General features: G+C 38.7%; 1 protein-coding gene across 5 annotated transcripts in view; it reads left to right on the top strand.

Moving 5' to 3' along the window:
- The window catches only part of LOC126198943 (protein ARV1), a 67,916-nt gene extending 52,542 nt beyond the window's left edge, over positions 1-15,374 (top strand). For all 5 annotated transcript variants that reach the window (XM_049935606.1, XM_049935614.1, XM_049935623.1 and 2 more), the window contains exons 4-6: positions 9,014-9,179; positions 10,425-10,658; positions 15,190-15,374. In XM_049935606.1, coding sequence (XP_049791563.1) covers positions 9,014-9,179; positions 10,425-10,658; positions 15,190-15,308 — 519 coding nt within the window. In that variant the 3' untranslated portion in view covers positions 15,309-15,374. The remainder of the gene's footprint in view (positions 1-9,013; positions 9,180-10,424; positions 10,659-15,189) is intronic.
- Positions 15,375-15,597: the final 223 nt, after the last annotated feature.

Below are 15,597 nucleotides of genomic sequence, written 5' to 3'. Positions count from 1 at the left end.
ATAGTTTTTGAAGTCTTCCCTGAACTCTTCCTTGAAATGAAATGAGATCTGACCTCCTTGGTGTACTTAAAAACTTCAGGAAAGTGTCCCTGTTCAGAATGTTGGTTGATTGAGTTAGTGGAGTTGCCATTATGTGATACACTGCTTTAATTACTGTAGTTTATATCCCTTCCCACCAAGCACAGTTTTTGTTTTGTTATGATAATATAACATTTTCCACATTTTTTGTATCCATCCTCTGCTTTTTAGTGAAGTCCAAAGAGATTTACATTAACATCTGTCATTGCCACATTTTATAAAGAGTTCATTTAAACATTTTGATGTTTGAGCTGGGTTAACAATAAGGCTATCATCGCCTTTCATGACTAATCATTCTAATTTGACAATGGACTACATTGCGTTTGTCTTACTTTTGTGTTGTAAAATGTAATTTTTTGCCATTTGTTTAGCTCCCTCCACAGATTATTATTATTATTATTATTATTATTATTATTATTATTCAGATATAGTTTGATAATGTCAAACATACTCAGTACAATGCCTGTGTTTATTATACTTCAGTTCATTTTGGAGTTACCTATTCCTGCCACTAGAAATATTTGTACTTTGAGTTATCCATTTAAGTTTACTACTAATTTTGTTATACATGGCTCTAAGTGAAAAGGTTTCATTGAAGATTTTGAAGTACCTACTTAAAAATTTGTCGAAGTTACTATTTGAAATACAGCTATCAAAAGGCCATTCACATTCACATAATTTATCAACCAAACAGGGTTGTATTTTTTTCATTGAAGTGTCTTTTGATACGGTTTTGTTACATGAAATTTCTCTGTCAATTGTTGGTAATTCAATGAATAATGCAGAGTGGGCAGAGATTCCTAAATTTAAGAAAAGCTTGTAAACATCTTCAAACACATAATTTGTAAAAATATTGTCAATACAGGTCACATTTGCTCTAGTGGTTTGCGTAAAGTTTACTTTGAAGCCAAAGTTTTTATTGTTATTGAATCTGGATGAATCATTGCTTCCAACTGTAATATTAATATTGAAGTCAGCACACTCAAACAGTGCATGGGAAAAATGTACCCTTATATCTTTCTGTGGAAGCTCAGAGTTCCCTTATTTTATTATGATAATTGTTTCTCCCTATGTAGGTTGGCATCAACAAAATATTTTCGCATTTGGAGGAGAAAGCTGGTGATTGAAATTTTGGGAGAAGGTCCCGCCTCAGCAAGAAACACCTTTGTTTTAATGATTTTCATCCCAAATCCTGTTTCATGCCCCTGACACGCTCTCTCTCCCTTGTTTCTCAATAATACAAAATGTACTGCTCTTCTTTGAATTGACCGATGTACTCTGTTAATCCTGTCTGGTAAGGATCCCACACCGCGCAGCAGTATCCCTAAAAGAGGACGGACAAGTGTAGTGTGGGCAGTCTCTTTAGATCTGTTGCATCTATTAAGTGTTCTGCCAATAAAACAGTCTTTGGTTTGTTTTTCACACATCTTCTATGGGTTCTTTCCAATTTAAGTTGTTCTTAATTGTAATTCCCAGATGTATAGTTGAATTTATGGCCTTTAGATTAGACTGATTTATTATGTAACCAAAGTTTAATGGATACCTTTTAGCACCCATATGGATGACCTTACCCTTTCCATCATTTAGGGTCAATTGCCAATTTTCACACCCTTCAGATATCTTATGTAAATCGTTTTGCAATTTGTTTTGATCTTCTGATGAGTTTACTAGATTATAAATGACAGCATCATCTGCTCAGATTGTCTCCTAAATCATTTGTATAAATAAGGAACAGCAGAGGGCCTATAACACTACCTTGGGGAGTGCCAGAAATCACTTTTTGTTTACTCGATGTCTTTCCATGAGTTACTATGAACTGTGACCTCCCTGATGGGAAATCATGAATCCAGTTACATAATTGAGATGAGGTTCCATAAGCATGCAATTTCACTACAAACCACTTGTGTGGTACAGTGTCAGAAGCCTTTTGGAAATCTAGAAATACAGGATCAATTTGAGATCCCTTGTCAATAGCACTCAACACTTCATGTGTGTAAAGAGCTACTTGTGTGTCTCAGTAATGATATTTACTAAATATGCGTTGACTGTGTGTCAATAGACCATTGTCTTCAAGGTAATTCATAATGTTCAAACACAATATATGTTCCAAAGTCCTACTGTATATCAACATTAATGATATGGGCCTGTAACTTAGTGGATTACTCCTATTACCTTTCTTGAATATTGGTGCGACTTGTGCAACTTTTCAGTCTGTGGGTATGGATCTTTCGTCGAGCAAGCAGTTGTATATGATTGATAAGTATGGAGCTATTGCATCAGCTTACTCTGAAAGGAACCTAACTGGTATACAGTTTGGACCAGAAGACTTACTTTTGTTAAGGGATTTAAGTTGTTAAACTACTCAGAGGATATCTACTTCTAAGTTACTCATGTTGGCAGCCGTTCTAGATTCATTTACATCTTCTTTGGTGAAGAAATTTCGAAAGGCTGTGTTTAGTAACTCTGCTTTTGCAGCTCTGTTATCGATAGTATTTACATTGCTATCACGCAGAGAAGGCATTGACTGTGTCTTGCCACTAACACACTTTACATACGACCAGAATGTCTTTGGATTTTATGCCAGGTTTAGAGATAAAGTTTCATTGTGGAAACTATTATAAGCATCTCACATTGATGTACGTGCTAAATTTTGAGCTTCTGTAAGAGATTGCCAATCTTGGAGAGTCTGCATTCGTTTAAATTTGGTATGCTTTTTTTCATTGCTTCTGCAACATTGTTCTGACCTATTTTGTGCTCCAAGGGGCATAAGCTCCATCATTTGTTATTTTATTTGGTATAAATCTCTCAGTTGGTGTCAATAGTACTTCTTTGAATTTAAGCCAAGTGTGGTCTGCACGTACATTGTTAATTTGGAAGGAGTGGAGATTGCCTCTTAGGAAGGCATCAAGTGAGTTTTTATCTGGTTTCTTGAATAGGTTTGTTTTTTGAGGATTTGGGGGTTACAAAATTCAGTCTTGCTACGACAACCCTGTGTTCATGAATCCCTGTATCCATTTTGATGTTTGTTATTAGCTCAGATTATTTGGTGCTAAGGGGTCAAGTGTGTTTTCACAACCATTTACTATTCGTGTGGGCTCATGACCTAACTGCTCGAAATAATTTTCAGAAAATGCATTTAGCACGATTTCAGACGATGTTTTATGCATACCTCCAGATTTAAACATGTATTTTTGCCAACATATTGAGGGTAAATTAGTCATCACCAACTAGAATTGTATGAGTCAGGTAGATGTTCGAAATTAAACTCAAGTTTTCTTTGGACCTTTCAGCAATTGTATCATCTGTGTTGGGAGATTGTTAAAGGATCCAATTATTGTTTTATTCCAGTTGCCAAGCATGACCTCTGCCCATACTTCCTCAAAGGAACTAAAAGTTGTACCACAAAACTGCCCAAATCTCACTTTGTGACCATGATGCCATAGCAAGCACTTCAGACTAACCCTGCTAGTGAACGACTGCGACCACAGACTTGTCACAGTGGCTACAATCCAAATTATGATGTATTCTCAGAACACAGCAACAATCAACCTCCTGCAGTTTATTATTGTGCTGTATTGCAAAACTTTCCTAGTACCCTTGTATCTGCATCAATTTCACTATAAGATAAGCTACTTATAACAGCAACAAATACGCCACCACCAACTGTGTTTAGCCTATCCTTTAGGAACACCATTAGGTTCTTCGCAAAAACTTTGTCTGAATTTATATTCAGCTTAGTCAGCTTTCAGTGTCTCTAATGATTTGAGCATCAGTGCTTTCTATTAGCCCTTGGAGCTCTGGTACTTTGCCAACACAGCTACGATAATTTACAACTGTTATACCAATTGTTCCTCTATCTATATTCTTCTTATGTTCAACCTCCTCCCTGTGAGACTGAAGCCCTTTTTGTATTTTCCCAAGACACTCTAACCGAAAAAACTGCCCAGTCCACGCCACACAACCCCTGCTATCCATGTAGCCGTCTCCTGTGTGTAGTGGGTTCCGGACCTATTCAGCAGAATCCGAAACCCACCACCCTATGGTGCAAGTTGAGGAATCTGCACCCTACAAGGTTGCAGAACTGTCTGAGCTCTGATTCAGACCCTCCACTCAGCTCTGTACCAAAAGTCCGCAATCGGTCCTGTCGAATACACTGCAAATAGTGAGCTCTGCTTTCATATGCAAGAATTTGGCAGCCTTTACCACTTCTGATAGCTGCTTGAAACTAGAGATAATCTGTTCTGACCCAAAGCGACACATATCATTGGTACCGACATGAGCCAGCACCCACAGTTGACTGCGCCTTGTGCTCTTCATCGCATCTGGAATGACTCTGACAGGTATGCATACGGAGTGCACATTTGCTTTCTTCCTCTCCTTGGCAGCCACGTTCCTAAGGGGCCCCAACTACCAATAATCCTACCTTCTGTGATTGCCCTGATCTTGCAAGCTGAGAGGTTCCCTCTGAAAAAGGACAAGCGACTGCCTCTGGCTGAGGGCTGCAGACTGCACCTGGAACCTGTATGTCAGACTAACGAGGGTGGCCTTACATGCAGCCCCCTGGGCAGTCTTTTGCTGCTCACCATGCCCCTAGGTGACCTCCCACTCGACCACAGGTTAGTGGTCAACCTCAGTGTGAGCTGCAACTGGGCTGGTGACCAGTGCGGGCCAATCGGTGAAGTCAAGACGTGTTGTGGATGTCCATTGCATCTGCACAGCCGGCACACAACAGTGATGCCCATCCACTGTGGCTTCAAGCTGTGTAACCAAAGCCATCACAGCCTGGAGCTAAGAGCAAAGTGTCACCATCTCGGCTCACATCTGCACACAGCCATCACAGTCCCTATCCACGCTAAAGACTGTGGAAAACTACACTACGTGGACAAACAATGGCAATCGACGTGCACTATGGAACTCTATGGGAGACACACAGGACAACGCAGGAACTGAGTCTAATAAATTAGATTAACACGCAGAGATTAAAAAACTGAACCACCAAAGCATACAGATGAAACTATACAATTCACTCCTGGTTATGAACCCATAAAATGTTACAAAAGACGTGCAGGTTAGCTGTGTGGTCTGCTGTGCGTTGCCACGGTTCATGCGGCTTCCCCTGGCCAGAGGTTCAAGTCCTCCGTTGGGCATAGGTGTGTGTGTTCTTCACAGAAGTTAGTTTAAGTTAGATTAAGTAGTGTGCAAGCCTAGGAACCGATGATCTCAGCAGTTTGGTCCCATAGGAACTTACCACCAAATGTCACAAAATCGGTTATTGAAGTGTTTCTTCAACTGGCAGCTTCTAGTTCCTGGGCAAATGTCAGAATAATTTGGCACTACCACATTCTTCGGCAGGGAATCACCTGTGACAAAGAATTATTATTATTTTTTTTTTTAAATTCAGTTTTCATCACGGAGACACTTAGTTTACTTTTCACTGTGTGTTACAGTTCTATGCAGATATTCATTTTCAGTGTTTGAGACTTCCATGGGAGTTCCTTGTGTAGGAATTCCATCAGGTTTTTATGTTGTTTTTGTCTACCTCCTCAGCTTTTTCTAAACTGTATTTCAGTACTCAATTTTATTATTTCTTCTTTTAAAGTGTCGCTGTTGGTATGTAGTATTTTAATAATTTCTTCCTGTGAACTCAGTGGTGTTTTTGTCCTGCAAGCAGTTATGGTAACTGATGTTAATTGGTACTGCTGTTGAATTTAAAGTTACAATACCCTTTAAATGCCGAAGTAATATCTCTCTGATCTTCTCTTTCCACTAAACTATGTATTCTTCCGACAGTCGACATAGGACTTAAAAAAAAAAAAAAAAAAGCCAATTTCTTCTGTCCTGCACTCTCTCACAGACTTTCCAGGTTGGAATCTATGCCATTGGTCCATCTCTTCACCTTGTGCCTTTGATCTTCCTAGGCATTAATGTCTTTTCCAGCGTATCATGTTATCTCATAATATGCTCAAAGTAGGTCAGTATCAGACTTTCCAAGGAACAATCTGGCTTTATTTGCTCTAACTGACCCATTTATTCTCTTTGTAGTTCATGAAACACTAAGGAATTTCCTCCATCATCATAATTCAAAGGCATCTATTCTACGTCATTCAGTCTCTCTTACAATCCAGGTCTCATATCTGTTAATCATAACTGGAAAGATCATAGCTCTTACTATACGAATCTTCGTTGTTAATGTTGTGTCTCTTCTCATTAAAACATTGTCAAGATTTGGCATTCAGCATTAGATCAGCCCTTGCACTCCCTTCTTCCAACTTCTGTAAGCAGATCTTTTAACTCTTCTTCGCCTTATGCCATCAGTATGGTGTCATCCTCGAATCTAAGATTGTTTATCCCAGCTGTTTTAATTCCATTTTCTTCTTTAGCTAGCTTGGCTTTCCTCATAATGTGCTCTGCCTAGAATTGAATAAATAAGGTAACAATGTGCACCTCTGAATGTGGAGCCATTTAGTTGTGCCTTATATGGTCCTCACCATGGCTTCTTGGTCAGAGTATATTAGGTGATGTGGTACTCATGTGTTTTTGAGTAGTTCCCATAATTTATTGTAGCAGATACAGTCAAAGGCATTAGCATAATCAATAAAGCAGAGATATACATCTTTCTGAAATTCTTGCCTTCTCCATAATCCATCAGATGTTAGCAATTTGATCTCTGGTCCTTCTTCCTTTACAAAATTTAGGTTGTTCTTCATGTAGCTCTTGGTCCATATATTGGTGAAGTCTATTCTGTGAGATTTTGAGCATGACCTTGCTAGCAAGTGAGATAAGTGAGATTGTATGGTGATTTGAACACTCTTTAGATTTTCCTTGTTTGGGATGAATACTGAACTCTTCCCATCTTTGGCCACTGTCAGTTATCAATTTTTCTTGACATACTGAGTGCAAAAGTTTCACTGCATTATTTCCAATGACTTTGAACAATTCTGCTGGAATTCCGTTATAACCACTGGCCTTGTTTTCACCAACGTTTTATAGGGCCCATTTGATTTCTCTCCAAAGTATCTGGCTCTGATTCTAAAATAATGTTACCTTCCTCATCATCAGTCTCCAGTTCTTTCCTCTATAGATCTTCTGTGTATTCTGCCTATCTTTCCTTAATGTCCTATGCTTCTGTTAAATCTTTACCATTTCTATCTTTCATGATTCCAGTTTTCACATGGAATTTTCCTTTGATGTCTCTAATCTTCTTGTAAAGCTTCCTTCTGCTCCCCACTCTGCTAGTCTCTTCATCTTCTTTGCACTGTTTATTTAAGAAGATATTCTTGTCTCTTCTAGCTGATTTTCAAAACTTAGCATTTAATTTAAACATTGATCTATCCTGTTTCAGTTTTGCTTTACTTCATTCTTGTGCAACTTGCAATGCCTCAGCCGATAACTGTCGGGCCTTCTCCTTATTCTTTTTCTTGGGAGTCAATTCTGCTGCCTCCTAGACATGTTCACAAATCTTGTGGGTTTTTGTCTTCTAACTCTAGTGCATTGAATATATTCCTGACTTCTCTTGTATAATCAGAAGGTATGTTCTTAAGATCGTATCTGTAAAATGGTGTAGCTTTGGCCACTTTCCTCAATTTCAGCTGGAGCTTTGCAATTCAGAGATAATGATCAGATCTGCAATCGGCTCCAGGTCTTGTTGTGGTTGACTGGATGGCACTCTTCCACCTCTGATTGCGAAGTATGTAGTCAGTTTGATTCTGGTATTGTCTGCCTGGTGAAATCCAATTGTATAGGCATTGTTTGGGTAGCTGGAGCTTTGTGTTAGTAATAACCAACGAATCCCATTACTTGATGAAGTTGTGCCAAACCAGTAAACTGTCTTTGCAGAATTCTAGGAATCTCTATCATGTTCCATTTGTTGTATCAAGACCAAAATTTCCCCTTACACTTTCTACAATTTGATTTTCCACTTTTGTGTTCTTGCAAATTTACATAGAATTGGTCAATAACATACTCTTGAACATCAGTGGTTGGGATGTAAACTTGAATGATTGTGATATTAAGGGTTTGACCTTGGAATCTGATAGTCATCATTCCATCATTTTTATAGTTGCACCCCATTACAACTTTTTCTTTCTCTGTTACTAACTGAGAAGATCACTACATTGCTCCTATTGTTCTCTTGTCTCGAATAGTAAACCATATAGCCATCTGAAGCAAATTGTCCCATGCCATTCCACCTAATTTTTATTATTCTCAGTATGTTGTTGCCAGTTATCCCCATTTCTCTTTGGGCCATGTCCAGTTTTCCTTTATACAAGGGTCTTACATTTCACGTTCCCACACCGTACTTCTGCTTGCAGCATCTTACTCTTTATGAAGCTTCACTGTGTGGTTCCTCCACAGATCTGAATGGAGAACTTGAAACTCAGGAGCATTTTGAAGCAAGTAAAGTCATGGGGTTGTCTTACAATAATTTCAATGGTGGTTTCCCATTGCCTTTCACTGGCCTCCAAATCCTGTCCCCTCACTGACTGTTTCCCACTAGTGTTGGTTACCCAACCATTCACTGAGTTGCTCAGAGCTCAGCAGAGGCACCTCATGTAGGTAGGAAGTTGGAAAATTGAGGTGACAGAGGCTGAGAGAATGCACTTCCTGAGTTTCTCATAATTTCATATCATCCCCATTTTTTGCAATGTTCTCAAGGTGTTTGCAGCTAGCTGCTGAATAATAAAAAGAATATATAAATATATTGTTCCATCAGTTGCAGTTCCTCACATCTCACATACAAACAAAATACGATTGTAAGTCACAGTTATAACCATTTGTTTAACAATCCTTTTCCAAGCATAGTATAGATATGTTATCGAATGTAATAACAGCTTCAACTTTTGTTTTGCTGGGTTAACTATTTCTTTTGTATTTATCATTTACACGTGTCCAGATCACATGTTTATATATTTTTCTTTCATTTTTTCTATTTAAGGGCCATTGGAAGCTTGCAGCTGTGTTGCTTTTGGCTGAAACATATTGCGAATGGGTGTCCATGAAGAAACAGTATTCTTCATTAAGCAATGGAGGCTATAAAAGTACAGAACTTATGTTTGAAGGAGAGAAATACTTTTACATCACTTGCTTGCAAGTCCTTTTTGGTTAGTAAAATATAAATAAATATATTTCTGTCGATCACATCCATTCAGAATTGGCGGGTTAATCTGGGAGAACGGGCATTCACAAGTGTACATTATTGATGCATCATCCCTCACTTATTCACATCTTGCACAGTATGGTCTGCATCTGAATGCAGTTGGACCCGTGGCCACTGGTGTGTGCATTTAGATGGCTGTGTGCGTAAATGTGTATACTTCTACAAGCTCGATAGCTAGTACAGATACTATGCTTTTATGTGCTACACAGAGTCAGCTATAGGTGAGTGGTTGCCTTTCCTTTATTGTACATGTTATCCCCTCAGGGTTTTCATTGTTATTAAACAATGTGGAAAGGATACAATTTTTGAGAACATTTCTCATGAAGAAATGTCAGTCTGGCTAAAAGCACTTTAAAAATGGATTACAAACAGTCTCAACTGCAAAAACATTTACTTTGATGGTAACCAGTTTCGGTCACTATTTGACCATTCTCAGACCCTCATACCATGACGGCAAGTAGTGATGGTGGATGGAGTGGGTGTTGGGATTACATGAACATTTGTGGAGTCACAACATGCCATTCACTGCAACTGCCTACAATCACAGTATGATGGGCTGAGGAGGTCAAATACTGACTGAAACAGGTTACCATCAAAATAAATGTTTTTGCAGTCAAGGCTGCTCATCATCCATTTTTAATGGAAAGAGCAGATTGGTACTCAACACATAGAGGAGGCATTGAGCAGCAATTTGGATGGGGTGGGTATCATGGTAAGGGAGGGAGTGGGAGGGTAAGGATGGGGGAAGGCAGTAGTACAGAAATGTGGTGGGGACAGGCTGGGGCTGCTGTGTGCACCATTGGGAAGTTGTGCTAGTGGAATGAGGATGGTGGGGGGGGGGGGGGAGGAGGGGAGGGGGGGGGATTCACATACTTAACATGTATTGTAAGCACATTCACTCATTGGTAAAGAAATCAGATGCTTTAAACTGTTTTACACACAGAACTGTATCCTTAAAGAACTGGGGTGGAGGGATTGCTGATTTTCGTATAAGAGGGCTCACAATGTAACACTAGTGTTTTTAATTTTGTTGTTGTTGCTGCTGCTGTTGTGGGATTGGGAAATGCCCATCGTGTTTTAATGTGTTGTAATGTGTTAAGAGGATATCTTTTTGAGGATATCTTTTTTACTAATTAGAGAGAGAGAGTGAGAATGACTGACTTCTCGTAATGTTGTACTTGCTTTGCAGGTCACATGCTGCTTCTTGCTACAGTGTTAGCAATAACAAAGCTGTATTGGCTTGTGTTTCCAAAAAAATATCAAGACAGTTTTACACTTTTGATCTTTTGGAAGGCATTTGTTCTGTCAAATTTTGGAAAATTTCTTACAGTCGCAGAGTTAATATGGGATGGCAATGGAAATGGAATAACAAGTTCGTTCGTTACAATCTACGTGTATCTCTCACAGTTACACTCTTACTCAGGTAATCTTTGTTTTATTTATCATGTTCTTTTGAATTAAAACATTTGGGTAATTCATCCATAATTCATTTTTATTGTATATTTAGAAACAACACAAAATACTTTCTTGTTTTCTGAAGGAAACATTAAACAGGGTGTCACACTTACCTGATGAATCTTTTGGAAGTCAAAAGACAATGATAATCTGTTTTTACTGAATGAATAATGACTAGGAACTAATAAAATAATGAGTTCCAGTGATACTGAAATGCTACTCGAAAGTCCTGGGTGGTATACATGTAATGTTAGGAGAAAATGTACCGTACACCATAAAGTTGAGCACTTGACAGGCATATTAATAATACTGAAAATATTTCTGAGCTTTTGGTCAGCACACAGGTGTGTTTCTCTAGCCAAATACAGTGTCCATTATTCATCAATGTTGTTATACAAGAACTTCTGTTTTTCCAAATTGACCTATTCTGATCTCGGCCATTAAGATTGTTCTCAGTAAACTCAGATGATCTCGCAATGTGTGTCCTTACACTCTGTAATGTAGAATAATGAAATTCTTCTATTTAGTTTTCAGCTTTTGATCACACAAATGCTTTCAACTTCTTAGCAAGTTGTCAGCAGATGCCAGATCAGGGGAGGCACTCTACATTGTCAGGGCCTCACATGGCCTGTTCAGTTGTGTTTTGACAAGTTACTATGTAACACGTTCAAATTATCTGATGATGGCTTACTAAGAAGCCAAAACCAGTTATGATGCAGTGGATTCACACAGTCTGTATCACTGATGATGTTTTTGTTTTGTACCCTGGCAGTCTTTGTAGGCAGCTCAGTCAGGTGCTAACTGCTGTACGTGGAACACCAGATGAATAGATTGTTTGTTCATTATATTATGAGCTTCTGAGCAGACTTGAGTTACTGACTTGGCTTCATCTGTGTGCTTTTGTAGTTTAATCAAAAATTTCTTGTGTGTTGGCGTAGGGAAGATTGTCATCTTCAGCATGAACAAGGGCTGTGTTCAGATGTGAGCTTAGGTGATCCTTCACTCATAGCTCTAAGCTGTGCTGGCTTCAGTCATACAGCAATGATTTGACCACTCACATCAGCCAACATGAATCTCATTGAACATTTACGGGACATAATCAAAAGATCAGTTCGTGCACAAAATGCTGCACTGGCAACACTTTAACGATTAAGGATGATTACAGAAGCGGCACGGCTCAATATTTCTGCAGGGTCTCCCAGTGACTTGTTGACTGCATGCCATGTCAAGTTGCTGCACTTGGTCAGGCAAAAGGAGGTCCGACACGATACTAGGTGGTGTCCCATGACTTTTGTCACCTCAGTGTAAAACAGAGATGTTTTTCATTGTAGAAGACCTTTTCATGAAATCTCAATTACTAACTTTGAACAATGGAAATTCCAGGATGGGATAAGAACAATACTATAATATCACCACCACCACCACCACCTTAAGCAACAACAGTTTCCAGCCCCAGGCTGGGGGTGTGTGGAACATAAGCCTCATCACCTAGCCCTGTCTTCCCACCAACTTTGTGACTTTGTGTTCACTCTGAGCCAGTCCTTGCCATTTTTTTCAACACAAATTTCCTTTACGTCTCCATTTTGTGTATCTTCTTGGGAATCCTCTTGTTTTTCATTCTCTTTAAGTGATCATTCCATCTTAGCCTTGATGTTTGTATCCTGCTCTGTAAAGCTTCCTCTTTCCCTTACCCTATCATTCCGCATCCTCTCTCTCTTTGATACTTCTATCCTACTTCTGAGGAAATTCATATAATCTGCTTACATATTTTTTTTCTTGATTACTCTTGTTTCAGATGCGTAGGTCAATACTGGGACATAGTAAATTCTGAATAACAATTCTTTGCTTTTTTGTGGAACATCTTCATTGCTAGACAGGCACCTAACATTTCGTAGAAATATTTCTGCCTTTCTGCCACATTCACTGATCTCTCTCTCATTTCTTCCATTTTCCTCCATCATACTTCCCAAGTACTCCACACCCTCCACCTTCGTCAGTTGTTCATCTCTAATCTTCATTCTACTAGGTCGTCTATCTTTCTTTCTAGTTGTAACCAAGATCTCGCACTTGTTTACATTAAATTTCATCCCATGCTGTCTCTTAGTTCCTTCCCAAGCATCCAGACGTTTGTGAATCTCCTCCTCCCTGTTTACCAGGTCATCTATGAACACGTTTCCTTTCATCTTGCCTCTTCCAATTTTTTGTGTCATCTTGGATGAGATAATAACTAAGACCAAACTGCAGAGGACAAGTGACTCTGGACTGTCCTGTTTCATACCACTTGTTTGCTGGAACCAATCTGTCCTTTCATTTCCCGTTTTCTCACAACTCAACCTTCCACATTACATCTCCACTCTGCTTGTTCTCTCTCTTTCCACTCCCTTCTTTCCTAGTGCTTCTCAGACCTTTCTTCTACAGACGTCTGCTAATGCCCTTTCTATATAGAGAAGTGCCACCACAAGCTCTTCCCCAAATTCGTAGTGATGCTCGTGGAGCTGCTTCATTGCAAATATGAGGTAAACAGTTGACGTCTCAGGTCTGAAGCCATGCCAATCCTCTTTCAATTTGTTCTTGACCCTTGTTCAGATTCTGTTTTTTTCTGGTTGAGATAATATACGGGCAGGGACTTCATGTTGCAGTTTTCAAAAGCTCTGGGCCTAGCAAATTTGCCAATCAGCATTAAAGGCAGTCTGTGATTACCAGCATCACTGCTGCATTCTGACAGTCACACAATCTTTACACATTTTAAAACCAGGAGCATGGTCTTCTGCTTTTGATGCCAGGCTTTTTGTTGGCAATGCCCTAAAATTAAGGCCAGTCTCGTCAGTGTTATAAATTTGTTGGGAAGAATACTTTCCCCTCTCTTTATCATTTTTTCAAACTCACCCAAGTATTCCTTCACTGCATCACGGTCAGAAGAAAGCTTCTCTCCAGTAATTGTTAGCTGACGGATTCCATGATATTTTTTTGAACCTGTCCAACCAACCTGTACTTGAACTAAAAGACTCATCACCATTCATTAACTTGTTCAGGTAAACAGCCTTCTCCTGAACCAGTGCTCCACTCAAATGAGTTCCCCTTTCTCTTTCCTGTGTAAACCAAAGGAAAAGAGCTTCATCCACTTTATCATACTGGAACTGTTTCAAAGTCTGGCAAATTTCGAGTGTTGTTCCCAAAGACGTTGCACAGGACCATTCAAGCTTCACTCAGTTCTTCTGATCACAAATGGTTACTTTACCAACACCCAGTTCCATTGCCAGTTTAGATACATTCTCACCATTGTCTGTCTGCTTCAAAGCATTCAGTTTTTCTTTGAGAGTTAACGTATGTTCCCGTTTACTTATCATGAAAATACCTACATCACTACACCCGAACAAATACAGTACAACTGTTACGCATGCCAGCAATCGATAACTAACATAACCAAGTGCCTTGCGAGCCAACTGGCAGTGCACTGACCTCAGACACTACAAAGGTCTCAATAGTGCACAGCAACAAGGGCAGGAAGTGAGAGTGAGCCATTGTTCCCACACTTTTGTTCCCACACTTTTGTTCCCACACTTTTGTTCCCACACTTTTGTTCCAATTTGTTAACGTGGTGTACCTACTCATCTGCTTGATATACTTCATTCTAGAAACTCATCACTGTAATTCTGGCTAATCCGAACAAGGTCCGGTCCCAATTAGTTCGAATTAACAGGACTCTACTGTATTTGCTCATTAACTTCTTTTGATTGTTTTATTATTTTTATTGTGTTCTTACTAAGTGATGAAGTGTTTAAAATATGCCAGATATTGAGAAACATGTTAGCAATTTCATGTATACTGTATTACTGTTGATACCTTCGCAACTAAAAAAGTTTAAGTTGAAAGTGGATATTAAAGACTTAGCTTATGTGTATGAAGGAGATTTCTTCAGTTAAATAGCATCATTTTTAGCTTTAGACATTTTAATTAGTAGTCAGTTAAAGGTTGTACATTACGCTTAGTTCTAGCATTTCATCGTTCTTTGATGCAGATGGATTTATCTGTAGTCTGAAACACCACCTCTAATTGTAAATATGTATTCCTTATATATAGGATGTGTTGTATAAATAAATGCAAAATTATGCTCTAAAAGATTAAGAGGTGAATAATAGTAGAAGGCAAATGATTTGAGATTGTTCTAAGAAACTAAGAGAGAGGGCAGAGGACAAGTTTGTTTATACATACATGGAATTTATTGGAAGAAATTCGAATTTTAAGTGCACAGGAAACATAGCTGTACAGTTTTGTTTTTCACTGAATGTTAAGCTTGTCTCTCTCACTCACCAGCAAGTGATTTCATACCTACAAAAACTGCAAAATATAGTAACTTTATTTTTATAAAAGGTGTTATATTTCATTGTCTCTGAGTCTCCTACAAGCTGATTTGAGATTCATTGTATATGAAATGTATGTATGGTAGAAATAAACATTTTTACTCATTGTATTCAGGACATAATTTTATTTCTTTACAGTCATTTCCAAGACCTCAAAAACAGTGGCTGGTTTTGTGGTATTACTTGGATTTATTACAAAAACAATCATAACAGAATCAGAAACACTGCATGTACAGCTTTACAAATATGCAATGTAAATCTGGGAAGGATGTGATTTCAAGGAGCTAAGAGAAATAAAGAATGGACTGATGTTATTGAATAAACTTCTAGGTCAGTTTTGTGTTGGCCCCTTCCATTCCCCTCCGCCCTTCCTACATTTGTATGTAACAGCTTTCATTTCATTTTCTGTAAGTATTACTATAATAATAAAAATCAAACAATGGTGTTATCAAGAGAGTTCACAAATTGCAAATTCAAGTCTCTTGGGGGATGATACAGGCAAGTGGGATGGATACAGGAACCCACAACAGAGAAATCAATGACTGG

Source organism: Schistocerca nitens, chromosome 1, assembly GCF_023898315.1.
Source record: "Schistocerca nitens isolate TAMUIC-IGC-003100 chromosome 1, iqSchNite1.1, whole genome shotgun sequence".
NCBI lineage: Eukaryota > Metazoa > Arthropoda > Insecta > Orthoptera > Acrididae > Schistocerca > Schistocerca nitens.
This window is presented reverse-complemented; position numbering and strand designations above follow the sequence as displayed.